General features: G+C 49.4%; 1 protein-coding gene across 2 annotated transcripts in view; it reads right to left on the reverse strand.

The window, feature by feature from the left end:
* Positions 1–27,500, reverse strand: part of FOXK2 (forkhead box K2) — an 87,576-nt gene that overhangs the window by 34,930 nt on the left and 25,146 nt on the right. For both annotated transcript variants that reach the window (XM_017879164.1, XM_017879163.1), the window contains exons 2-3: positions 8,921–9,115; positions 4,324–4,471 (exon numbers count right to left, since the gene is read on the reverse strand). In XM_017879164.1, coding sequence (XP_017734653.1) covers positions 4,324–4,471; positions 8,921–8,967 — 195 coding nt within the window. In that variant the 5' untranslated portion in view covers positions 8,968–9,115. The remainder of the gene's footprint in view (positions 1–4,323; positions 4,472–8,920; positions 9,116–27,500) is intronic.

Genomic DNA, 27,500 nt, shown 5'->3' on the forward strand with positions numbered 1-27,500 from the left:
GACACAGCAGCAGGTCAGCTAGGGGCACCCAAGACGCAGAATCAGGCCCCTGTTTTCAGACGTGCACTTTTCCCACTGGGTTGGACTGGGGCACAGGGAGCGTTCTGATTCTTGATCTCTGTGCCAATTAAAGGGCATGTGCCTTTCTGGTAAGTGAAGGAGCTGTAGGTTCTCTCAATGCCTCATTTTCTGCACTTCAATAAAAGAATGAGCCATTGAAATGGAACAAAATCAAGATAAGATCATTTTATCCGTTATACAAGAGTTTTGGGGAAAACATTGCAAATGCATAGAAAAGGTCTAGAAAAAATAACAAAGAAACCTAAAGGCGTGACCTCTGAGAAACAATTTAAAAGGAGGGCCAGGGAGATGGAGAGGTAGGGAGGAGGAGGGAAAGGGCAAAACACCAGTGGCCTTGTACCCTCCACAGTGCTGCTTAGACCTTCCGCCATGAATATGCACCACTGGTATACTCACTCACCCATTCAACAAGCATTTACTCAATGCCAGCAAACATCCTTAAAGCACTGGAGAAACAGCAGGAACGACAAAGACTCGTGGCATCTACAGTTTATGAGTTTAAAGAGCCAACTTTTAACAAGTGGAGGATGCAGCCAGTGTGGCCTGAGGAAGGCAAGTGACCTGCTGGCTGGATGGCAGCTTTGGAAAGTCAGGTCGCTCAAGCTCACTCCACCTGGAGGCCCCGGGGACCTGGGTTCCCCTGACAAAGGTCTGTGCAGGTGTGGGGAGGGGCAAGCAAGGAAACACAGGATGAAGAGAAAGTGGTTGGCGAGAGGAGAGGCTGAGTCGGGAGCCGACCCAACCTCAGGGCTGCAGCTGCGACCCTTCCCCTGCGCCCACCGCTGCTGTCAGTCACACTTGGATGTAGGGTCTTCAAGGCTGCTGCTCGGCAGTGAGCTGTATGTGACTCAGGCAAACTTGGGCACATTCTCCTCCAGTGAATTCTGTGTCCTTTTATGTAGTGCTTAATAAGCACTGGGTGGCAGGACTTGACTTTTGCCTACCCACCCGCACATCTACTACGTGGCCCACTCAGTTATGTTCAGCCAAATTCAACCAAAGTGGGAAAGAGAGATGGCAGCCTCTCAGCAAAGGAGCAACAGGAGAGAGGGCAGCGACGAGAAGGCCCTGACGTCAGCCACGGCTGCTCTCGGACAGCACCAGGCACAGGATGGTGGCCAGAGTCCACCGGCCATGCCTCCATTTCACAAACACATGCATGATAGCAGCTTTTCCAGGGGCCTTTTTTTTTCCTTTGTGGTAAAATATACACAACATAAAATTTACCATTTTAACCATTTTAAACCGCACACTTCAACAGTGTGAAGCGCATTCACACGGAGGTGCAGCCATCACACCACCCCTCCAGAATGTTCTCATTTCCCAAACTAAAGCTCTGTCCCCAAGAAACACGGGCTCCCTCTCCCCACCCCAGCCCCTGGCCACCTCCATTATGCCTTCGGTCTCCGCCAATGTGACACTCTAGGAATCGCAATGACTGGCTTATTTCACTGAGCACAATGACCTCAGGATTAATTCATGTTTCAGCATATGTCAGGATTTCCTTCCTTTTAAGGCTGAATAATATTCCACTGTATCTTCTATCCTCTGGAAATTGTGCATAAGGCTGCTATGAAAACGGGCATACAAATATTTCTTCAAGAACCTGCCTTCAGTTTGGGTCTATATTCAGAAGTGGGGTTGCTGGATCACATGGTAATTCTATTTTAGTTTTTTGAGGAACTGCTAGACTGTTTCCACAGCAGCTGCACGGTTTGGCATTCCTTGCAACAGCGCACAACAGTTCCAATTTCTCCACATCCTCACTAACACTATTTTCTGGGGTTTTGTTTTAATAGCAGTCAATCCAATGGGTGTGAGGTGGGATCTCATTGTGTTTTGATTGGCATTTCCCTCATAACTACTGATGTTGAATATCTTTTCATGTGCTTTTGGCCATTTCTATATCTTCTTTGAAAGAATGTCTTTCTTTTGAACTGGGTCTTCTGTTTCTTTGTTGCTGAGTTGTAGGAGTTGTCTCTAAAATCTGGATATTAATCCCTTGGTCAGATGTATGACTTGCAAATACTCACTCCCATTCTGTAAAACACCTTTTACTACTTAAGTTGTCTTCTGGTGCACACATTTTTTTTAATTTTCAAGAAGTTCAATTTGTCTTTTCTTCTGTTGCCTGTGCCTTTGGTATCAAATGCAAGACATCAACACCAAATCCAATGTCATGGGGCTTTGCCTATGTTTCCTTCTAGGAATTTTACGGTTTCAGGCCTTAAATTTAGGCCTTTGATCCATTTTCAGTTAATTTTGCACATGGTATAAAATAAGGGCCCAAATTCATTATTTTCCATGTGGACATACAGTTTCCCTAGTGTCACTTGTTGGAAAGTCTGAATGGTCTTGGCACCCTCGTCAAAACCATTTTGATGAGGCCGGGCATGGTGGCTCACGCCTGTAATCTCAGCACTTTGGCAGGCCAAGGCGGGAGGATCACTTGAGGTCAGGATTTCAAGACCGTCCTGACCAACATGGAGAAATCCCGTCTCTACTAAAATACAAAATTAGCCGGGCGTGGTGGTACATTGCCTGTAATCCCAGCTACTCAGGAGACTGAGGCAGGAGAATTGCTTCAACCTGGGAGGCAGAGGTTGCAGTGAGCCAAGACCACGCATTGCACTCCAGCCTGGGCAAAAGGGCGAAACTCCATCTCAAAAAAAAATCATTTGACTATATTATGTGAGGGTTTATTTCTTGGCTCTCTATTCTTCTTTAAAAGAAAAGAAAGAAAAGATGTTTAATTGGCTCATGATTCTTCAGGCTGTGGGCTCTCTAAAAAATTCAAAATTCAGTCCGGGCGCGGTGGCTCAAGCCTGTAATCCCAGCACTTTGGAAAAAAAAAAAAAGACAGAAAAGCTCACGATACATTTATGTCAGCTGAACAAATTTTTGCAAAGTGAACATCAGTATATTAGGTCAAGAGACAGGGGCACCACCAGCATCCCCAAAACGCTCATATGGGCCCTCAGCCCACTACCTCTACCTCTCAAAGAGGCCACCATTACTACTGACTTCTTACAGTGACCGCAATTTTGCTGGGATTTACTAACTTACCACTTGACTGCATCCTGAATCAACACAATTTAGATTTGTCCAATTTTAAGCCTGACAGAAATGGTATCACACAGGATGCGCCCTCCTTGCCTAGCACCCTGTGTCAGACGCCGCAGTCGGGGGATACACGGCTGTGGCTTATTCATTCTCATGGCTGTGCTGCGTTCTGCTGGGATAGACCACATTTCCTAAATATGTCAAGTAATACCACGCGTGGTTCTTACTCCCTTTCTTCCACCTAGCATTACATCCGGAATATTTCCATATCAGCAAATACTGTGCATGCTCTTCCTAAGTGGAACCACAATAGCCTCATCACCGTTCACCGCTCCCTAGGGACACTGAGGTTGCGTTCTTTTTTTTTCTTCTTTTTGAAACAGGAGCTCACTCTGTCACCCAGGTCGGAGTGCAATGGCGCGACCTCAGCTCACTGCAACCTCCGCCTCCCAGGGTTCAAGTGATACTCCTGCCTCAGCCTCCGGAGCAGCTGAGATTCACGTTGCGTTCCACGCCTTTTTGTATTTCTTTGGTAGAAGTGGGATTTCACCATGTTGACCAGGCTGGTCTCCAACTCCTGACCTCAAGTGATCCGCCCACCTCAGCCTCCTAAAGGGCTGGGATTACAGGCGTGAGCCACCACACCCAGCCGCATTCTCCTGTTTTATACAAACTTTCTGCCATTTCCTTTGGTCTAAGTCCTAAAAGGAAAATTACTGGGTCAAAGAACACAAACGTGCCAGGTCATAGTGTGATTCTCAACAACTGCTGTCCAAACAAGGGACAAACGTGCCCCATACAATCATGAGTGGCAGGGTGTGCATTCGCATAACCTTCAAAGTCTGGGACAAGGGGCTAAACTCCGGCACAAACGCACATGAGCTCCACAAAGACCAAAGCACTCCTCCATCTTCCGCTGTCTGCTCAGCACCTGGGCCTACAGCTGCTATTAGGGGAATCCTAAGATGTGTGTTGAATGACTAAAAGAGTACGCCTGCAACACCCCAATACCAGGAACACAGCAGCAACACCAGAGTCAAGCCCACATCCCCACCGACACCCTGGCAGGGCTGGGGCCCACCGCACGAGACAGCAGGTGAGTGACAGACAGGTGACACTGAGGGCCTTGTGGCTGCACACTCTCCCCCAGGGGCTGCTTCAAGGCTACAAAGCCTTTACCTTCGGGCTGTCTCCACCTGAAGCTTCCTTTTCATTTTCAGGCTGTGAGGTGTCAGCCATTAAATTGAGGTCAGATGGCATCATTCGGCCCACCTTGTACCCTGAAGACCCCGCTCCCCGGGGGCTGGAGGGGCAGGAGTTTGCAGCGCTGTGGAAGAGAAAAGTTTGTTCCTATTAGTCTGTCACAGAGCACACATCCTACTGTGCTTCAGCAACTGGCTCTAATTATAGGGAAAACATACGAAAATGTTTAAAAAAAAAAAAGGAAGAGAGTATCGGCATTTCCTATGGAAACACAAATTCTTGTAAACTGTCTGTGAAATTTAAGATCGTCCCAAGAAGCAATGTGGAAATAGGGTATTTGCTTCTGTAAACGTCAGTTCATGATATGTAAAACAAGCTCTGAGGGGAGGCAGTGGCCCACTCATTTCACCAGTGAGGAAACTGAGGTTCCAGATGGTTCCAGAACTTATTAAAGACACAAAGTGACACAAGACAGGCGCAGAGGTCCTCACTGAGGAGCTGTGACAGGGGGCACAGAAAAGACAGGGAAAGTTGGGGGGGAGGGGGTCTGACAGCCAAGGGCCCTGGAACTGAAGTGGAACAAGCGGTTCCACTGAAGATGAAGCCGTGGGCATGGACACCTGCTGACGGCACAGCAGCAGGTCAGCTAGGGGCACCCAGGACACAGCAGCAGGTCAGCTAGGGGCACCCAAGACACAGCAGCAGGTCAGCTAGGGGCACCCAAGACGCAGAATCAGGCCCCTGTTTTCAGACGTGCACTTTTTCCCACTGGGTTGGACTGGGGCACAGGGAGCGTTCTGATTCTTGATCTCTGTGCCAATTAAAGGGCATGTGCCTTTCTGGTAAGTGAAGGAGCTGTAGGTTCTCTCAATGCCTCATTTTCTGCACTTCAATAAAAAGAATGAGCCATTGAAATGGAACAAAATCAAGATAAGATCATTTTATCCGTTATACAAGAGTTTTGGGGGAAAAACATTGCAAATGCATAGAAAAGGTCTAGAAAAAATAACAAAGAAACCTAAAGGCGTGACCTCTGAGAAACAATTTAAAAGGAGGGCCAGGGAGATGGAGAGGTAGGGAGGAGGAGGGAAAGGGCAAAACACCAGTGGCCTTGTACCCTCCACAGTGCTGCTTAGACCTTCCGCCATGAATATGCACCACTGGTATACTCACTCACCCATTCAACAAGCATTTACTCAATGCCAGCAAACATCCTTAAAGCACTGGAGAAACAGCAGGAACGACAAAGACTCGTGGCATCTACAGTTTATGAGTTTAAAGAGCCAACTTTTAACAAGTGGAGGATGCAGCCAGTGTGGCCTGAGGAAGGCAAGTGACCTGCTGGCTGGATGGCAGCTTTGGAAAGTCAGGTCGCTCAAGCTCACTCCACCTGGAGGCCCCGGGGACCTGGGTTCCCCTGACAAAGGTCTGTGCAGGTGTGGGGAGGGGCAAGCAAGGAAACACAGGATGAAGAGAAAGTGGTTGGCGAGAGGAGAGGCTGAGTCGGGAGCCGACCCAACCTCAGGGCTGCAGCTGCGACCCTTCCCCTGCGCCCACCGCTGCTGTCAGTCACACTTGGATGTAGGGTCTTCAAGGCTGCTGCTCGGCAGTGAGCTGTATGTGACTCAGGCAAACTTGGGCACATTCTCCTCCAGTGAATTCTGTGTCCTTTTTATGTAGTGCTTAATAAGCACTGGGTGGCAGGACTTGACTTTTGCCTACCCACCCGCACATCTACTACGTGGCCCACTCAGTTATGTTCAGCCAAATTCAACCAAAGTGGGAAAGAGAGATGGCAGCCTCTCAGCAAAGGAGCAACAGGAGAGAGGGCAGCGACGAGAAGGCCCTGACGTCAGCCACGGCTGCTCTCGGACAGCACCAGGCACAGGATGGTGGCCAGAGTCCACCGGCCATGCCTCCATTTCACAAACACATGCATGATAGCAGCTTTTCCAGGGGGCCTTTTTTTTTCCTTTGTGGTAAAATATACACAACATAAAATTTACCATTTTAACCATTTTAAACCGCACACTTCAACAGTGTGAAGCGCATTCACACGGAGGTGCAGCCATCACACCACCCCTCCAGAATGTTCTCATTTCCCAAACTAAAGCTCTGTCCCCAAGAAACACGGGCTCCCTCTCCCCACCCCCAGCCCCTGGCCACCTCCATTATGCCTTCGGTCTCCGCCAATGTGACACTCTAGGAATCGCAATGACTGGCTTATTTCACTGAGCACAATGACCTCAGGATTAATTCATGTTTCAGCATATGTCAGGATTTCCTTCCTTTTTAAGGCTGAATAATATTCCACTGTATCTTCTATCCTCTGGAAATTGTGCATAAGGCTGCTATGAAAACGGGCATACAAATATTTCTTCAAGAACCTGCCTTCAGTTTGGGTCTATATTCAGAAGTGGGGTTGCTGGATCACATGGTAATTCTATTTTTAGTTTTTTGAGGAACTGCTAGACTGTTTCCACAGCAGCTGCACGGTTTGGCATTCCTTGCAACAGCGCACAACAGTTCCAATTTCTCCACATCCTCACTAACACTATTTTCTGGGGTTTTTGTTTTTAATAGCAGTCAATCCAATGGGTGTGAGGTGGGATCTCATTGTGTTTTGATTGGCATTTCCCTCATAACTACTGATGTTGAATATCTTTTCATGTGCTTTTGGCCATTTCTATATCTTCTTTGAAAGAATGTCTTTCTTTTGAACTGGGTCTTCTGTTTCTTTGTTGCTGAGTTGTAGGAGTTGTCTCTAAAATCTGGATATTAATCCCTTGGTCAGATGTATGACTTGCAAATACTCACTCCCATTCTGTAAAACACCTTTTTACTACTTAAGTTGTCTTCTGGTGCACACATTTTTTTTAATTTTCAAGAAGTTCAATTTGTCTTTTTCTTCTGTTGCCTGTGCCTTTGGTATCAAATGCAAGACATCAACACCAAATCCAATGTCATGGGGGCTTTGCCTATGTTTCCTTCTAGGAATTTTACGGTTTCAGGCCTTAAATTTAGGCCTTTGATCCATTTTCAGTTAATTTTTGCACATGGTATAAAATAAGGGCCCAAATTCATTATTTTCCATGTGGACATACAGTTTCCCTAGTGTCACTTGTTGGAAAGTCTGAATGGTCTTGGCACCCTCGTCAAAAACCATTTTGATGAGGCCGGGCATGGTGGCTCACGCCTGTAATCTCAGCACTTTGGCAGGCCAAGGCGGGAGGATCACTTGAGGTCAGGATTTCAAGACCGTCCTGACCAACATGGAGAAATCCCGTCTCTACTAAAAATACAAAATTAGCCGGGCGTGGTGGTACATTGCCTGTAATCCCAGCTACTCAGGAGACTGAGGCAGGAGAATTGCTTCAACCTGGGAGGCAGAGGTTGCAGTGAGCCAAGACCACGCATTGCACTCCAGCCTGGGCAAAAAGGGCGAAACTCCATCTCAAAAAAAAATCATTTGACTATATTATGTGAGGGTTTATTTCTTGGCTCTCTATTCTTCTTTAAAAGAAAAAGAAAGAAAAGATGTTTAATTGGCTCATGATTCTTCAGGCTGTGGGCTCTCTAAAAAATTCAAAATTCAGTCCGGGCGCGGTGGCTCAAGCCTGTAATCCCAGCACGTGTTGTCCCAGCTGCTCAGGAGGCCAAGGCAGGAGGATCACTTAAATCCAGAAGTCTGAGTTCATCCTAGCAACACAGCCAGAACCCGTCTCACAAAAAAAAAAAAAAAAAAAAAAAAAACCAACGGCTAGCTGCGGCGGCTCACGCTTGTAATCCCAGCACTTTGGGAGGCGGATCACAAGGTCAGGAGTTTGAGACCAGCCTGGCCAACACAGTGAAATCCCGTCTCTATTAAAAATACAAAAAATTAGCTGGGCGTAGTGGCACGTGCCTGTGGCCCCAGCTACTCAGGAGGCTGAGGCAGGAGAATCGCTTGAACCTGGGAGGCAGAGGTTGCAGTGAGCCGAGATTGCACCACTGCACTCCAGCCTGGGCAACAGTGCAAGACTCTGTCTTAAAAAAAAAAACAACAACAACACTTTAAAAACATCTTTTAAAGAATGAGCAAACAGGCCAGGCACAGGGCCTCAGCCTGTAGTCCCAACACTCGGAGAGGCTAAGGCGGGTGGATCACTTGAGGTCAGGAGTTCGAGACTAGCCTGACCAATATGGTGAAACCCCGTCTCTACTAAAAATGCAAAAATTAGCCAGGCGTGGTGGCGCATGCCTGTAGTCCCAGCTACTCAGGAGGCTAAGGCAGCAGAATCACTTGAACCTGGGAGGCAGAGCTTGCAGTGAGCTGAGATCATGCCACTGCACTCCAGCCTGGGCAGCAGAGAGACATTCTTGTCTCAAAAAAAAAAAAAAAGAATGAGTAAATAAAACCAGGAACCTTTGGGAACTGCATTTCCTACTGCAGGAAATTCAGAGCAGAAATTTTTTAAACACCACTTCACATCTCTCTCTCCACGTAAGTCAGCACCAGGGAAGCAGAAAGGCTTTACTTGGGGCTGCCACTGGGACTGAGGACGTTCCAGTTCCCCCATCCCCATGGCCACACCTGATGGTTCCTGTTGGGGAGGGCAGAGGGCTGATGAGGTGGGCCATGGTGTCTGGAATGTTGATGGTCAGGGGTGAGATGTGCGGCTGTACGGCCTTCACCGGAGACTCAGACGGCTCCTGCTTCTCCCTCTTCTCGCTGGACAGGGCAGTAAACGTTATCTTGATGTTTGTGCTCGGGAACCTGAACGTGCACCTGGAAAATAAAAGCCCACCATCAGCACCCTTTTGCAGTCCCAGCCAGGGCAGGAGCAGAGTCCCCACGTGTCCCCCACAACACTGGAGCAACTAAGGACATGTATGCAACACCTCCAAGCTCAGCTCACCGTGTTATTACAAGTCGCCTAACAAAACCACAACTAAGGTGCTTCATGACTTAAAAAACACCAGTAAGAAAACACTATTTAGACCAGCCACACAGGAAAATTAAAAGCACAGACAAGGTCAGGTATTGTAGCTCATGCTTATAATCCCAGCACTTTGGGAGGCTGAGGCAGGCAGATCACTTAGGTCCAGGAGGTCAAGACCAGCCTGTGCAACACAGCGAGACCCCATCTCTACAAAAACTACAAAAAATTAGCCAGGTGTGGTGGTGCATGCCTGTGGTCCCAGATACTCAGGAGGCTGAGGCAGGAGGTTGCTTGAGCCCAGGAGGTCGAGGCTGCAGTGAGCTCTGACAGTGTCACCACACTTCAGTCTGAGCAAAAGACTCCGTCTCCCCCAACCAAAAAAAAAAAAAGCATAGACTCAAAAAGACTCAAATACCACTTAGCCTACATGACTCCTTTTAAACTAAGTGCACAAATATGTTTTGGGTCTTATAGTAGACTTAAAACAAAACTCAAATACCACCCAGTGTCTATTTTTCCTTTCAAAATAAACATACAAATGTATCTGGGTCACAAAGCAGTAACTCTGTGGTAGTTTTCTTATTTAAGAAAATAATTCCTTTCCTTTTTTTTTTTTTTTTTTGTAGAAACGGAGTTTCGTTCTTGTGGCCCAGGCTGGAGTGCAACGGTGCTATCTCGGCTCACTGCAACCTCCACCTCCCAGGTTCAAGCGATTCTCCTGCCTCAGCCTCCCGAGTAGCTGGGATTACAGGCATGCACCAGCACGCCCGGCTAATTTTGTATTTTCAGCAGAGACAGGGTTTCTCCATGTTGGTCAGGCTGGTCCTGAACTCCCAATCTCACATGATCTGCCACCTCGGCTTCCCAAAGTGTTGGGATTACAGGCGTGAGCCAGGGCGCCCGGCCTCCTTTTCTTTAAATAAAAACTCCTATCACTTTTTTCACTGTTGGCTCTGGCAAACCAAGAGCCAGGGACATTAAAGCTACAGGGGAGAAGGTTTGCAGTGGAACTCTCTGGTTCACACTTGAAGTAGCCTCCTTGACATGACTCAAGTAAAACGTAACCAAACAAAGGTCACGCAAGCCAAATACCTTCAAAGAATAAAATTTAACACAACAGTTAAATTTTAGACTCTGAGAGTCTCTAAGTTCCCACCATGAACCCAGTTCAACAACAGCCTATTTGTCTGTCTACAAACAACCCAAACAAGTGGCTGGCCACACTCAGCCCAGCTCACACCTGCAATTCCAGGACTTTGGGAGGCTGAGGCAGGCAGACCATGAGGTCAGGAGACCGAGACCATCCTGGCTAACACGCTGAAATCCCGTCTCTACCAAAAATACAAAAAAATTAGCCAGGCGTGGTGGCACACACGTGTAATCCCAGCTACTCAGGAGGCTGAGACAGGAGAATCTCTTGAACCCGGGAGGCAGAGGCTGCAGTGAGCCGAGATCATGCCACTGCACTCCAGTCAGGGAGACAGAGCGAGACTCCATTTCAAAAAAAAATAAAAGTCTACCTAGAGCAAAGAGCTGCAACACTTCACAATTAGTGACATTCACTGTTGGCTTTAGACTTTCCAAATTTAAAACACATTTTAAAGAAAACTGGCACTTAGGCTGGGTGCGGTGGCTCACGCCTGTAATCCCAGCACTTCGGGAGGCCGACGCGGGTGGATCACAAGGTCAGGAGATCGAGACCACGGTGAAACCCTGTCACTACTAAATATACAAAAAATTAGCCAGGCGCGGTGGCGGGCGCCTGTAGTCCCAGCTACTCAGGAGGCTGAGGCAGGAGAATGGCAGGAACCCGGGAGGCAGAGCTTGCAGTGAGCCGAGACTGCACCACTGCACTCCAGCCAGGGGGACAGAGCAAGACTCCGTCTCAAAAAAAAAAAGAAAACTGGTACTTAATCTCTCAGTTCACCCTCCTGGCCCTCTTCCAAGTGTATTTTACCTCTTTTCCTTCCTGCTCTAAAGCTTTTTAATAAGCTTTCAGTACTGCTCTAAATAAATACACAATAAACAATAAAACTGATCACCTGTCATGTATCTGAGATCTGACCGAGTTCAGCTCCCTTTACACAGACATTACCTGTAGATTCTGCAAACGAGGGGGGTGGACGGGGGGTTGTGTGTGTGTAGAGCTGTCGCCTCTGAGGACAACAAGGAAGACCGGCCTGGCACGAGGTTCCAGCAGGATCCGCAAGCTACCCTAGACTCCCACCCACCATCTCCTGAGTCCTCCTCACCGCTAATGAGCAGCCCGTCTCACGTGGGGTCGTGTTGCCAGGACCACCCACCCTCTCATACCAGCTTAACAGCTTACAATCCAGGGGTTCTCACAGCAGAACCATGTGGACACAAACAGGGCAAGATGCGTGGATGCCAAGTGGCTCCGCCATCCCTATTGGGCTCCGCACACGACTCTGGCTCTGAGCTGGGCAGCTGCGGAGTCCGCACCCGCACGGTCGCCAGCCAGAAGTGGAGATGGGAAGAACAGCGAGCACCAACCGCGCAACCTCAGACTGAAGCCCAGTGGAAAACCGCACTCCACACACACATACAGACACTCAGGACATCAAATCAAACACTGTACTACTAGGCCAGGCACAGCAGCTCACACCTCTCATCCCAGGACTTTGGGAGGCCGAGGCAGGAGGATTACCTGAGGTCAGGAGTTCGAGACCGACCAACACGGGGAAACCCCATCGCTACTAAAAACATAAAAATTAGCCGGCGTGGGCCAGGCACAGTGGCTCACACCTGTAATCCCAGCACTTTGGGAGGCCAAGGCGGGTGGATTATGAAGTCACGAGTTTGAGACCAGCCTGACCAACATGGTTAAACACCATCTCTACTAAAAATACAAAAATTAGCCGGGCGTGGTGGCAGGCACCTGTAATCCCAGCTACTCGGAAGGCTGAGGCAGGAGAATCACTTGAACCGGGGAGGCAGAGGTTGCAGTGAGCTGAGATCTCGCCATTGCATTCCAGCCCAGGTGACAGAGCGCGACTGTCTTTTAAAAAAAATAAAAAAATAAAAACCCAGCCAGGGGTGGTGGCTCACGCCTGTAATTCCAGCACTTTGGGAGGCCGAGGCGGGCGGATCATGAGGTCAGGAGATTGAGACCATCCTGGCTAACAACCTCGTCTCTACTAAAAATACAAAAAATTAGCCAGATGTGGTGGCGGGTGGCTGTAGTTCCAGCTACTCGGGAGGCTGAGGCAGGAGAATGGCGTGAACCCGGGAGGTGGAGGTTGCAGTGAGCCCAGATCGCGCCACTGCACTCCAGCCTGGGCGACACAGCGAGACTCCGTCTCAAAAAAAAAAAAGATGTCAACAGTGACTTCTTCCCACAGACGCATCTGGTGTCCACTGTGCTATATTTATTCTATGTCCACCCTGAACTTCTGCAGAAGGCTCACCCTTGACCAGAACACACTCCCTGCCGGTCCTCCCAGAAGCGAGCTCCAGCAGTGCGCACAGTTCCAACAGGGAGAGGCTCTTCCTCCTCTGTGGGGCAGGAGCTCCGCAACGACGGGACCCAATATCCTCTGAGTGTTTTGCTCGCTTTTCACACAACAGGACCACATCCCATATCACCTGTGAGCTCGCACTTCTCCCTAGAGTCACGCACGTCCTCGTCCAGGCCTGGCAGAGTGCTCTTCGCGGGACAGGGCGCTGCCACACTGAGCCACCCTTCCCTTGTGTCTGCTGCTGTTTCCTTCTCGTTTGGAGGCCAGGTCTCGCTCTGTAGCCCAGGCTGGAGCGCAGCAGCACAGTCATGACTCACTGTAGCCTCAGTTTCCCAGGCTCAAGGGATCCGGCTGTCTCGACCTCTTGAGTAGCTAGGACTACAGGCACACGCCATCATGTTTAGCTAGTTATTATTATTATCACTTTTTGTAGAGACAGGGTCCCCCACTGTCACCCAGACTGGTCACAAACTCCTGGGCTCAAGTGATCCTCCTGTCTTGGCCTCCCAAAGTACTGGGAGTACAGGTGTGGGTCACTGGACCCAACCCCAATGTTTCCAGTTAAAGACAATGGACGATCAGTGCTGTGACGACATTCCACGGCAGAGGATCCTCAGCACAGGGCATTGAAAACGAGGAGAGGGGCCAGGCGCGGTCGCTCACACCTGTAATTCCAGCACTTAGGGAGGCTGAGGCAGGAAGATCACTCGAGTCCAGGAGTTCAACATCAGCATCAGCAATACAGCAAGATCCCCACTTATCCACAAAAAATGTTTAAAAACTTACCCAGGTGTGGTGGTGCACACCTGTAGTTCCAGTGGCTCAGAGGCTGAGGCAGGAGGGTTGCTTGAGCCTGGGAGTTTGAGGCTGCAGTGAGCTGTGGTCGTACCACTGTACTCTAGCCTGGGTAACAGAGCAAGATCCTACTTCTAGTTCAAAAAAAAAAAAAAAAAAAAGAGGCCAGTCGCTGTGCCAGCCAGCTTGCTTTTTCTTTTTTCTTTTTTATTTTTTTGAGACAGAGTCTTGCTCTGTTGCCCAGGCTGGAGTGCAGTGGCCGGATCTCAGCTCACTGCCAGCTCCGCCTCCCAAGTTCACGCCATTCTCCTGCCTCAGCCTCCCAAGTAGCTGGGACTACAGGCGCCCGCCACCTCACCCGGCTAATTTTTTGTATTTTTAGTAGAGATGGGGTTTCACCACGTTAGCCAGGATGGTCTCAATCTCCTGACCTCGTGATCTGCCCGCCTCGGTGTCCCAAAGTGCAGGGATTACAGGCGTGAGCCACCGCGCCCGGCCAACTTGCTTTGTCTTAATCTGGATTCTGACTGCATCGGTGAGAGTTCCTGTCTGCAAAAATGTATCAGTTGCATATGCATGATACACACACTTTTCTGGACACTTCAATAGACAGTTTTTTAAAAAAAATAAAAGCCGTCCATGCAGATGGATGTAGAAAGTAGCAGAAAGTAGCAAAACGTGGATCATGTGATAGGTGTGGGGGGTTCACTGTGCCATTCTCTATGCTTTTGTGCTGACAATGACCTATTTCTTTTCTTTTTTTTTCTTTGAGACTGAGTCTCGTTCTGTCACCCAGGTTGGAGTGCAGTGGCACAATCTCAGCTCACTGCAAGCTCCGCCTCCCAGGTTCACGCCATTCGCCTGCCTCAGCCTCCAGAATAGCTGGGACTACAGGTGCCCACCACCACGCCCACCTAATTTTTTTTTGTATTTTTAGTAGAGACGGGGTTTCACCATGTAGCCAGGATGGTCTCAATCTCCTGACCTTGTGATCCACCCACCTTGGCCTCCCAAAGTGTTGGGATTACAGGCGTAAGCCACCGCACCTGGCCACAATGACCTATTTCTTTTACCTGGGTTGTGACTGCATGGATACCCACACTATAATTATAATTTATTTGAATGTAGGTTACATTCAAAACAAGATACATTAAAACTGTTTTCAGGTTCTCTGTGGAGTTCAGTTACCTTGGAAATCCTTGTTCCCCTTTTCAAAACTAGAAATTAAAAACTGGAATAATTTTGGATGAGTTGCTTCACGACACTAAAAAGAGGCACAAAATATTACAACAGAACGGAGGTGGGGTAAAACAGATGCCAGGGGTTAGATCCTCCTGGGCCCGTGTCTTCCCCACATGGCTGCAGGGCAATGAGCCGAGTGCAGGTCCACGTGCAGTTGGTGTCTTGGCTGGAAGGGCGCCTGACTTCCCCAAGGCCTGAGGTGCCTCTTCCCTGGCCCTGCAACTTTCCTCCAGAGAAGCACTCGGGGTCGATATTGGAGTTTAAGTGTCTGGAAGACATTAGGCTGTCCCACACAGTCAGCCCATCACCATTCCTGACACTGTGTACTCCTAAAAGTACTTTATTTGGGGCTGGGAGCGGTGGCTCACACCTGTAATCCCAGCACTTTGGGAGGCCAAGGCAGGCGGATCACGAGGTCAGGAGATTGAGACCATCCTGGCCAACACGGTGAAATCCCATCTCTACTAAAAATACAAAAATTAGCTGGGAGTGCTGGAGGGTGCCTGTGGTCCCAGCTACTTGGGAGGATGAGGCGGGAGAATCACTTGAACCCAGGAGGCGGAGAGTGCAGTGAGCCGAGATCGCGCCCCTGCACTCCAGCCTAGCGACAGAGCGAGACTCCATCTCAGGAAATAAAAAAAAAAAAGTACTTGAAAGTAGCCCCACAGCATCTACCATCAGAGTCACAGCAACAGGACAAGCGTCCGTCTGGGATGGTCTCCAGCACAGGCGCCACTGCTGTGTCCCTACAGCTTAGCTGATTCCAGTGGTGTTTCATGTCTTAAGGGCTCATCACACATCCCGAGGTCTAGGGGCCTCTTCGTAGCCACACCTGTGAATGTGGATCTCATGGACACAGACCCAGAGTCGGACCCCTCCAGAAACATCCAAAGTCCCCGAAAACCATGTGTGTGCTTCTGTGGAGTGACGGCATGGCTGGGAACCTGCATAACAAAAGCCCCTGCCATTCAATTGGGCCACATGTCCTTGACATGCAGAGGAGACAAGGCCAGGGCCAACACGGTCAGGAGCAGCAGGTCTGGTCCCAGGCAGTCCCACCCTGAGAGGCAAGCATGGAAGAGCTGCCTGTGGCCTTGGCACCTGCCTGGGTGTGGCCTCCAGGATGGCCCTGCTTCCCCCAGACTCCTGACATCCTTTTCTGCCGTGACACAGATAACTCAGACGACTCAGAAAAAATGCTCCATGGGTGAGCTCCTTCTGCCTATTTAAAACACAAGCCTGGCCGGGCACGGTGGCTCACGCCTGTAATCCCAGCACTTTGGGAAGCCAAGGCGGGCAGATCACCTGAGGTGGAGCCTGGCCAACATGGTGAAACTCCATCTCTACCAAAAATACAAAAATTAGCCAGGCGCGGTAGTGCGTCCCTGTAATCCCAGCTACTCAGGAGGCTGAGGCAGGAGATTCACTTGAACCCAGGAGGCGGAGGTTGCGGTAAGCCGAGATCATACCACTGCACTCCAGCCTCGGCAACAGAGTGAGACTCCGTCTAAAAAAGAAAAGAAAAGAAAATTTAACAAACTCTTCCCAATTTGTGATTTTACGTAACGGGGTGGCCTACAGAGCACCTACCAGGCTTGGAGCCCTGCAGACCGTGCGGAGACGCTTGACCAGAGTGGCTGCAGAGGTCACTCTGCACTCCAGAGCCCTGTTCGGGATGCCGTTCTTCGACCACCTCAGCCAAGTGCTCACAGCCAGCATCACTGTCCACCGCACAAAATGACACCACGGTGACACGACCGTGGTGCCCTGAGAGGACACAACTTCACCTCTAGAGTTCCTGCCAGAGGTAACTAACCTAGATCTAATCAAGAGGAAACATCCAACAAAACCTAATCGAGAGACATTCGACAACATCACTAATGCTGTGCTCTTCAAAAACATCAATGTCACAGAAGACAAAGGCTGAGGATGGCCACACCTCAAAGGAGATTAGAGCAACGGGAGGGTTCAACGCGACACAGGGCCTACTCGGTGAAGGGCAGGAGTGATGGTGGATGAAGCCTGGAGAAGGTCGGCTGTTAGGCCACAGTTGCCGTAGCAGCGCTCACCGGGGCCAGGTACAAAAGAGGATGCCTGCAGGAAAAGCATCACCTTTGCAACTGCCCCTTGAATGCTTCAGAAGAGGGAGAGAGACTGAACACGCGGGTTTGGTGAAACAGTAATAGAATGGGAATCTGGGAAAATGGAAATTCTCTGGACTATTTTTGTAACTCTGCTTTAATTCTCAAGTAATTTCAAAAGTAAAAGAGGCCGGGCGCGGTGACTTACGCCTGTAATCCCAGCACTTTGGAAGGCCGAGGCGGGTGGATCACGAAGTCAGGAGATCGAGACCATCCTGGCTAACACAGTGAAACCCCGTCTCTACTAAAAAAAATACAAAAAATTAGCTGGGCGTGGTAGTGGGCGCCTGTAGTCCCAGCTACTCGGGAGGCTGACGCAGGAGAATGGCGTGAACCCAGGAGGCAGAGCTTGCAGTGAGCCGAAATCGGGCCACTACACTCCAGCTTGGGTGACAGAGCAAGACTCTGTCTCAAAAAAAAAAGAAAAAGAAAAACATGTGTAAGCCTTCAAAACGTCCAACGCAAACCTTAATGCTAGTCTAGGCCTGTGGCCAGGCTGGGAGCATGTGCCTTGGTCCACCACGAGGGGAGTATGGACATGGGGAGTGTTTGGAAACCACTTCATTGTTTGAATCATTTTATGGTGTTTGATAGAAGCGCCGGTTCATGCTGGACTGGGCCCTCACCACAGACAGCCTGAGAAGCCTGCTCCAGACACCACTCTTCCAGCGTCTCTGCTCCTGGAGCTGTCTCTGTGTCAGTCCCATCAGCCAAATTCCACGGACCATGGTGTGGGACTGAACAGTTAACAAAAAGCTGCCTCACTGCAATTCCCACAAATTCCTGACCCTCCTCGAGGGTCACATGTGTTCCTTAGAGTTGGCCTCACGCTAGGCCAGGAAAGTGCAGCTCCAGTGTTGTGGAGTACAGGGCAGTGGCACCAAGTGACCTTCTCTGATCCTGTGTTCTGTCACCCACCCAGCACAAGTGACATCCACTACGTCCATGCACCATCCTGTCAGTGGGCTTCCAAATCATGGTCCAAGAAACTCGAGTCTGGTAATGCCACTCTACGCACTTCAGATTTCTTCTCCTCTTTGGGAAACATTCATCCCACTCCTATACGTAGTGATACTCACCAGAACAATGTTTTCCCAACCATGTTACTCTAGCATGGTTCTGGGCGTCCCGACCCCCAGTGTCCTCCCATTCGCACAGGCTGAACCCTGCTGCTGTCACAGCAGCCCCTGGGCTTGAACTCTGGGCTCGAACTCAACGTCTGGCTCAGCTCCACCGTGCTCATCTTCGTTAGTAGCTGCTCAGTGCCACGTTTCCTTCCTCTGGGGCCCAGGCTGACGCAGTGGCCCCATTTAGGAAAACTGCTGGTCCCAAGGTGGGGGGTAAACACAAAGACGGAAGCACGTCCACAGCTAAGCCTGCAGCCAGTGGGTAAGAGGGGCCCACAGGACAGGGAAGAACCCCCGAACTGAAACGTGGTCATACAATCTTTCACGATCAGGAGCCCTGACATACACCAGTGACCCTTAAGCACGCACCCACTGACCCGGCCTTTTCAACTGCGCTAAGAGCAGCACCCGTCAACGCCTCACACCCTGAGGACTCCGCAAGGGGGAGCCCAGGGCCCGAGGCTGCCACCACCCAGAATGCAGCGGGTGCTTCCCCACAGTCCAAGGACTCGCCCCAGAAAGGGGTATGCTGGAGGTGGAGCACCGTGCCAGGCCCAGGAATGGGCTGCCCTGCCCCTCCTTGGAGGTCTGAGTGGCAAGTGTCATCTTAAAGCACACAAATTACAAATAGAGAGCTTGACAACGCTGAAGACAGTTTAAGACAATGAGGAATACACTAGAAACCCTAAAGGGTCCCTACTTTGTCACTCATCAGCAAAAAAACCTCAAGCAACATCTATCACCTCAGCCTCAATTTTTTTTTTTTAAGACAGACTTGCTCTGTTGTCCAGGCTGGAGTGCAGTGGTGTGATCTCAGCTCACTGCAACCTCCATCTCTCAAGTTCAAGCAAGTCTCCTGCCTCAGTTTGCCAAGTAGCTAAGACTATAAGCAGGTGTCCCCACACCTGGCTAAGTTTCTGTAATTTTTTTTTAGTACAGACAGGGTTTCACCATGTGGGCCAGGCTGGTCTCAAACTCCTGACCTCAAGTGATCCACCCACCTTGACCTCCCAAAGTGCTGGGATTGCAGGCGTGAGCCACTGTGCCCGGCCAGCTTTAACTTCTTATCCTTCAGAACTCATGACATGCCATCATGTTTATTTTTATTTTTTATTTTTTTTTGAGACGGAGTCTCGCTCTGTCGCCCAGGCTGGAATGCAGCGGTGCGATCTCAGCTCACCGCAAGCTCCACCTCCCGGGTTCACGCCATTCTCCTGCCTCAGCCTCCCGAGTAGCTGGGACTACAGGCGCCCGCCACCACACCCGGCTAGTTTTTTGTATTTTTTTTTTAGTAGAGACGGGGTTTCACCAGGTTAGCCAGGATGGTCTCGTCTCGATCTCCTGACCTCGTGATCCGCCCGCCTCAGTCTCCCAAAGTGCTGGGATTGCAGGCGTGAGCCACCATGCCCGGACTTTCAGCACCAATCTTCTAACCTAAGCCTCCAAAGCTTCAAACAGGCTTTGACACCTAACGACCCGGCTCAGCACTGGCTGGCAAGTGTAATCTTTCAGTGAAGCACGTTTACTGCATGCACTGCTTCAAAGTGACTTAGGAACCACATAGTTTTGACACAAAACTTTTCCATACAGACAAGGCCAGCTTCAGGCTTGTGTGGCCAGCACAGCTGCAGAAAGCCCGCCTCAGAAGGGCCAGGCATGGAGTTTAATGCCTTACTGACAACATCTTGAAATTCCTCATCATTTATCTTTAAATTGGTGTTCTGTAGTGAGGTTCAACGGGACACAGCCCATCTTGCTCCCGCACCCACTTCTTCCCCCACAACTGTCCACCGTCCCTGGTGGGGTGTGAACAGCGGTGGCTTGCTTCAGACACATATTCCTGGGAAAGTCTGAAGTCAAATGGCAAATTAAAAACACTATGGCAGGCCAGGAGTCCACGGAAGACATGAAGAAGCTCTTTTCTTGTTTTTTTTTTTTTTTTTTTTAATGTTTGTTTGTTTGTTTAGAGACAAGGTCTTGCTCTGTCGCCTGGGCTGGAGGGCAGTGGCGCGATCATGGCTCACTGCAAGTCCAGGCTCAAGCGATCCTCCCACCTCAGCCTCCTGAATAGCTGGGACTACAGGCACATACCACCACACCCGTTTTGTTTTTGTAGAGATGGGGGGTCTCACTGTATTTCTGAGGCTGGTCTCAAATTCCTGGGCTCAAGAGATCCACCCACCTCAATCTTCCAAAGTGCTGGGATTACAGGCATGAGCCACTGCACCCAGCCTTTTCCAGCTTTCTCAACAACACGTCCCACGTTTTCATTCTGCACTGGACCCCACATGTCCTGAAGCTGGCCCTATATTCTAAGGTACAAATATCAGGAAATGGTGCATGTCCTCAGGCGGATCTGCTTCTGTAGGCAGGTATCAGGGAGCCTCGATCCCAGAAACACTCACAACCAGGAGGCTGGTGTTGGGTGTTCCAACAACATGTGATGAGCAGGTCTGTAAGTGGCTGTCGAGCACTCCAGAGTTTTTCTTTGGCCTGGAGAAGAATTTTGGGGTTTTTGGCCCCCCTCTGCCATTTGCTGCATGGTAACTGTAATAAGGAAGGTGCTGGAAAGGGCTGCCAGGTCTGCAATTCGGTGTGGCAACTTGCTGTCGGGGTAAAGGCTGGCTCAGGAGCGCACACCGAGCTACGGGCAAGGGCCACACCCAGAAGAGGAGGGAAGTCGACCTCAAGTGGCCTCGTAAAACAAAGACGAGCGTTCTTATTTAATGTCCAGTCATTTGGGATGTGTTTTAGACTAAGGAAGATTTCCACTCCAGGTCCTGCCAGAGGCTGCTGCGAGAAATTATCGCACAGGTCCTCTCATCTGGATCACCAGACAACAGCTGGGGCTCCTGGTGCGGACGGCGGGGTCAGGCTCTCCGGAGGTCTCGCAGGTGGTGGCAGAAAGCCCACCCAGCACACAGCAGCACAGCCCTCCGGTGCCGACGCATTGAGATGCAGCCACTCCTCGGAGGTGAGAACGCTCCTGAGATCATCCTACCCCCACCACCCAAATGACATTCACGGAAAACCAAAGCGGGCTCTCCACCAAACATCCACGCCTCCCCCAGGGTGAGGACACAGAAGAGGCTGTGGGGCAGCGCCTGGGTCCCCTCCTTCCTCTATTCAGTCCATAGCAATTCCTTCTGCCAATTTAGCAGAGCAGTAGCCTCCAAATGGTTTTGACTGTACACCTCTAAGTGAAAAGCTAAGTAGAAATCAGTATTTGAATATATGAAATACAGTATCAAGAAACAAGGCAAAGGCTGGAATGGGAGAAAATATTCACAATACACCTGTCTCACAAAGGACTTCTGTTCAGGGTATAATAACAAGCTTAATATTCAGTAAGACGGTAAACAACCCAATAAAAATGGTCATTCACTATAGATGACATAGAAATGGCCAAAAGCATATGCAGAGATGCCCAACACCACTGATCATCAGTAAAAGGCAAATTAAACCACATTTGATGTAAATGATCCAAAGTATAAAAAAAATACACATACCGAGATACCACTACATACCCGGAGAATGGCTAAGATCAAAAGACTGACAAAGCCAAGTGCTAACAAGCATACGGGACAACTAGGGCTGTCACATGCTGCCAGCAAGAATATGAACCGGTGCAATGCTCTGGAAAAGCGGCTCAGCTTTTCGTGAAATAAATGCACACTGCCCACCCGGCCCCACCAATCTACCTGTAGTAACTCCACCTCTGGGGTTGAGGCATAAATGAAGTATAAATGGCTATAAACCGCACAAAGCACTTTCCAACATGTTGGTAAGAAAGCTGAACACATGGTCAGGCATGGTGGCTCATGCCTGTAATCCCAGCACTTTGGGAGGCCGAGGCAAGTGGATCACCGGAGGTCAGGAGTTCGAGACCAGCCTGGCCAACATGGTGAAACCCCGTCTCTACTAAAAGTATAAAAATTAGCCAGGCATGGTAGTGCACAGCTGTAGTCCCAGCTACTCAGGAGGCTGAGGTAGGAGAATCGCTTGAACCCAGGAGGCAGAGGTTGCAGTGAGCCAAGATCATGCCACTGCACTCTAGCCTGGGAGACAGAGCAAGACTCTGTCTCCCAAAAAAAAAAAAAAAAAAGCCTTCCAACATCAAAAAAAAACTATAAGATTATTCACAGCAGCATCATCCATAATAGCCCCAAATAAAATTACTTTAAATGTCCACTTATAGCAGAATATTGAATCGTCATATATCCACGTTACTAAATACTTTCCGGTAATGAGAATAAATGTCCAATAGCTACGTGCAAAAATATGGATTAACCTCAGAAATACAGTATTCAATAAAAAACAAACACCCAGGGCCGGGCACGGTGGCTCAAGCCTGTAATCCCAGCACTTTGGGAGGCCGAGACGGGCGGATCACGAGGTCAGGAGATCGAGACCATCCTGGCTAACACGGTGAAACCCCGTCTCTACTAAAAAAAATACAAAAAACTAGCCGGGCGAGGTGGCGGGCGCCTGTAGTCCCAGCTACTCGGGAGGCTGAGGCAGGAGAATGGCGTGAACCCGGGAGGCGGAGCTTGCAGTGAGCTGAGATCCGGCCACTGCACTCCAGCCTGGGCGACAGAGAGAGACTCCGTCTCAAAAAAAAAAAAACAAAAACAAACACCCTCTCCTATCAGACTCTGAACAATTTCATGTATATGAAGTTCAAAAGCAAACAAAACTAATTTATGGTTTAGAACGCAGGATAGGAGTTCCACGCTGAGGAGTGGGAGGCTCTGGCTGGGAGAGGTGGATGCCGATGACGTCACATGTCTTCACTAGAACAGACGACGCCAGCGGTGCTTATTGAGCTATACTTAGAATCTGCGCACTTTTCTGTGTCTAGATGATACTTTTACAAAGTGGAGAGTAACGGAGACCAACTAAGAACCACTCCAGAAGTCCAAGTGAGAAACCACTAGGTCAACAGCGAGATGGGGAAGGAGGAAGAGCAGGTGACACATCTGAGAAACGCTAAAGGAGGACAGACGGGGCAGTTCAACAATTCTTTTTTTTTTTTTAATTATTTTTTCCATCTCCGTGAACGCAGAGCATCAGAGCACACCGTGCAGAGGGTACGCCCCCAGGACCTGGGTGGGCAGCACTGACTCACAAGAGGAAAGAAGGACAGTGGCACTGCAGACACAGAGCTGGACGGAAGCCAGGTCCCAACGCCACTGAGGACGGCCACCCACCAGCACTTCACTCTGCACACCCCTCCCACAGCGACTTGCCTGGAGTAGCTCTATGCCCCATAAACGTCCACAATCCCTTTTCCACAATTCCAGAAAGCAAAAAGCTCCAAAAAATCTGACCTGAAATCATCTGGCAGCCAATTCTGACCCAAACTGAGAAAAAGCTAATTATACCCTTCAATTAGCCCACTTAGTGAGAATATTCATGAGTTCAGCAACAGAAATGCTCACATGTTGGATGACGCGGTGCTGGGAGAAAGAAATCACACCCAGTGCACACGCTGTGCTACTGTTGTAAAATCCGGTCTGCTCTGATTCCAAAGCATCTCTGGGTTTGGGCGGCATCTGTGTGTGTACCAGCACAGCGCCATTTCCCTAGGACTTTCTCCACAAATACTCTGATTTAAGAGGAAAATTAAGCGGCTTACATAAAAAAAAAAAGAATAAATCCATTTAACTACTGTCCAGAGGAGATGATCAATTAGTATTTTTGTTGTTGTCACTAATAGATGATAAATGCACATGGCACAAAATGTAAAAGCGAAAGAATTTTCAAAATAAAAGTAAGGCGGGGCACAGTGGCTCACGCCTATAATCCCAGCATGTTGGAAGGCTGAAGTGGGAGGGTCGACTGAGCCCAGGAGTTCAAGACCAGCTTGTGCAACATAGTGAGACCTCATCTCTATTAAAAAAAAACAAAAAAACAAGCATGATGGCAGGTAGTCCCAGCTACTTAAGAGGCTGCGGCAGGAGGATCACTTGAGGCCAGGAGTTCAAGGCTGCAGTGTGCCATGATCACGCCGCTGCACTCTAGCAAGACCCTGTTCCACTAAAAACTAAAAATAAAAGAAAGACTCTTCCCTATCATGGCCTTCCTACTGCTCTAGTTTCTCATGACCATTCTCAGAGCAGAGCCCAGAACTATTCAAACAAGCAAAGAGAAGCTGCCAGAAGAGGCAAAAGCTCTGGGCTCCAAGTGGGCAGCTGTGAGGAGCCTCTGCTCTGCTCCTGGGTATGGCACCCCCACAGCAGGCACTCACACAGCACTGAGCACAGTCTGCCCCTTCAAAGAAGCCTTCATACAGATGCCAAAAGTTCTCATCTACGGCCTCCCTGGATGACGCGAGCCCAGGAGTTCACGGTAAGAGCTATGACTGTGCCACTGGCACTTCCAGCCTGGGTACCAGAGCAAGACCCTACCTCGCAAACAAGAAAACGAAATAAAAGACCTCTCAAAATAGTATTCTGATGGCATGTCTGGTTTTATTTACTAAGCATTTACAAATAGTTGTGAAGCGGATTTAGAAAATAGTTATAAGACAAAAATCACAGCATCAAACAAAACCCCCACATGGGAAATGTTCCCTGCTGGGGTCCCACTGGCCGTTCCGGCCACAAACTCAAGAAGTTTAGTTCATTCTACTTTCCCTTCCAGGTAAATAACCTGTGAAGTACCAGAGACCATTCATTCGCTTATTCATTCACACAGGGTGTCACTCTGCAATCACGGCTCACTGCAGCCTCAACCTCCTGGGCTCAAGCAATTCTCCCACATCAGACTCCTGAGTACCTGGGACTACAGGTGCACACCACCACACCCAGCTGATTTTTTTTATTTTTTGTAGAGACAGGGTTCTACTATGTTCCCTAGACTGGTCTCAAACTCCTGTACTCAACTGATCCTCCTGCCTCAGTCTCCCAAAGTACTAGGCATGAGCTACCACACCCGGCCCAGAGACCACTTTTAAAGCTGACCAAGCCCTTGGTAATACTGCTCTGGCCGCACTCTGCACCTGTCCTCTCCTGCCAGCAGAGTCCTTTGCCATTTCTCATATCAACACCAACACTGCCCTTCTGCCGGGCGTGGCAGCAAACACCTGTAATCCCTGTAATGGAAGGTTGGGAGGTGGAAGCAGGAAGATTGCTTGAGCCCAGGAGTACTATATCAACCTGAGCAGGACGGCGAGACCCTGTCTGTATAAAACAAACAAACAAAAAAATTGGGGGCGGGCGTGGTGGCTCACGCCTGTAATCCCGGCACCTTGGGAGGCTGGGGTGGGCGGATCTTCTGAGTTCAGTTTGAGACCAGCCTGGCCAACATGGTGAAATCCCGTCTCTACTAACAATACAAAAAGAATTAGCTGGGCCTGGTGGTGCGCGCCTGTAATCCCAGCCACTCGGGAGGCTGAGGCAGGAGAATCGCCTGAACCCAGGAGGTGGAGGTTACGGTGAGCCGAGATCGTGCCACTGCACTCCAGCCTGGGCAACAAGAACGAAACTGTCTCAAAGGAAAAAAAAAAGAAATGAGGAAAAAAAAAAACTTGTGGAGGGAGGTCGAGGCAAGTGGATCACTTCAGGCCAGGAGTTCAAGACCAGACTGGCCAACATGGCAAAATCCCGTCTCTACCAAAAAATACAAACATAGCTAGGCGTGGTGATGCACGCCTATAATCCCAGCTACTTGCGAGGCACAGGCAGGAGAACTGCTTCAACCCCAGAGGCGGAGGTTGCAGTTAGCCAAGATCGCACCACTGCACTCCAGCCTGGGCAAGAGAGTGAGACTCCATCTCAAAAAAAATCTAAAAATTTAATTAGCTGGATGCAGTGATTTGTGCCGCTAGTCCCTATTACACAGGAGGCCGAGGTAAAGAGGATCCCTTGAGCCCAGAAGTTCAAGGTAGCAGTGAGCCATGACTGCACCACCGCACTTCAGCCTGGGCAACACAGTAAGGCTCCGTCTATTTAAAAAAAGATCACCCTTCCTACCTCTCGAAACAGGTACAGTGCAGTTCATCGTGTGTGAAGTATGAAAAAAACATTTATCAGTTTTTCTGAGTGTCATATCTGATTGTCACACAAGTATCAACTTGTAATACACAGATACGCATTAATAAATTAAAAAATTTGGCCAGGCACGATGACTCACGCCTGTAATCCCACCACTTTGGGAGGCTGAGGTGGGAGGTCAGGAGATCGAGACCAGCCTTGGCCAACAAGGTTAAACTCCGTCTCTACTAAAAATACAAAAATTAGCTGGGCATTATGGTGGGCACCTATAATCCCAGCTACTCGGGAGGCTGAGGCATGAGGATCACTTGAACCTGGGAGACGGAGGTTGCAGTGAGCCAAAATGGTGCCACCGCACTCCAGCCTGGGCAATATGGTGAGACTGTCTCAAAAAAACAAAAAACAAAAAACAAAAAAAACTGTAAATCACTAGTTATTTAGAATCTACAACTATTTTTTAAAATTCTAAATCCAAAAACCTGTCTATTTCAGGCCTACTTGTGCTTATACCACACCCTTTATCCCTGTCCCTGCACGCCCCTGAGGTTGGCCCACTGACACCTACACTAAAAAGTGAACCCATCAGCAGAACCAGAGAAGACGGAGCTGCCCACACAGGAATGTGCTTGGTCTCAAACACCCTGCAACGCTGGGAGAGCCTACTCCAAGGACAATGAAGCAGCAGCCACACACCACACACACCCACGGCGGACCCATCTGTCCGAGAAAGCTCACACTCCAAGCTATGCCACCGTCAGCCCCTGAAGGTGCCACTCCATTTCAAGCCAACACAGTATTAACGCATAAAAAGGCTTTTCTGCCCAACACAGGATTAACACACAAAAAGGCCTTTCTGTTCAACAAGCCCAGGTGTGATGCACTGGGAAAAAAAATCGATAAAAGCTCACTTACTGATATGGGACCTCAGCTGTCAACCTTGTTAGTGCGCATGAAACAATTAGAGAATTCAAGACAGAAGCAAGTGCTAACTTACAACTATTTGCTCCCTCCCTAGATGACACTGAGAGACAGACAAAAGGAAAGGACCTGAGCAGGAACCTTCACGGCTGGTCTTACAGGAGAGGCAGCCGCAGAGTAGCATCTGGTGGGCAGGCACGTGGGAGGAAGGAAAGGCCTACGTCTGAGGGTGGGTGCTGGACTAGAGTGTGCCAACTCCAGGAGAAGAGACAGGGGTAAGAGTAGACAAAAACCATCTCCCCGCATCCAGGCCAATGGGATGGCTAAATGGGGGAACGGGGTATGACATGGGATCACTGGAGAGGTTTCAAACAGATGACGTTCAGAAGGACACACACCCAGAAACAACAATCGTGCGGGAAGAATGGACATAAGACAGGGAAGTTAAAGTCACTAACGCCAAAATCTCTTACTTCCAATTCTCCAAATCACTGAAGCGGTTGAGACCATTCTGAAAGGTAACTCTTTCTTT

Source organism: Rhinopithecus bieti, unplaced genomic scaffold (genome assembly GCF_001698545.2).
Source record: "Rhinopithecus bieti isolate Rb0 unplaced genomic scaffold, ASM169854v2 scaffold_9899, whole genome shotgun sequence".
Taxonomy (NCBI): Eukaryota; Metazoa; Chordata; class Mammalia; order Primates; family Cercopithecidae; genus Rhinopithecus; species Rhinopithecus bieti.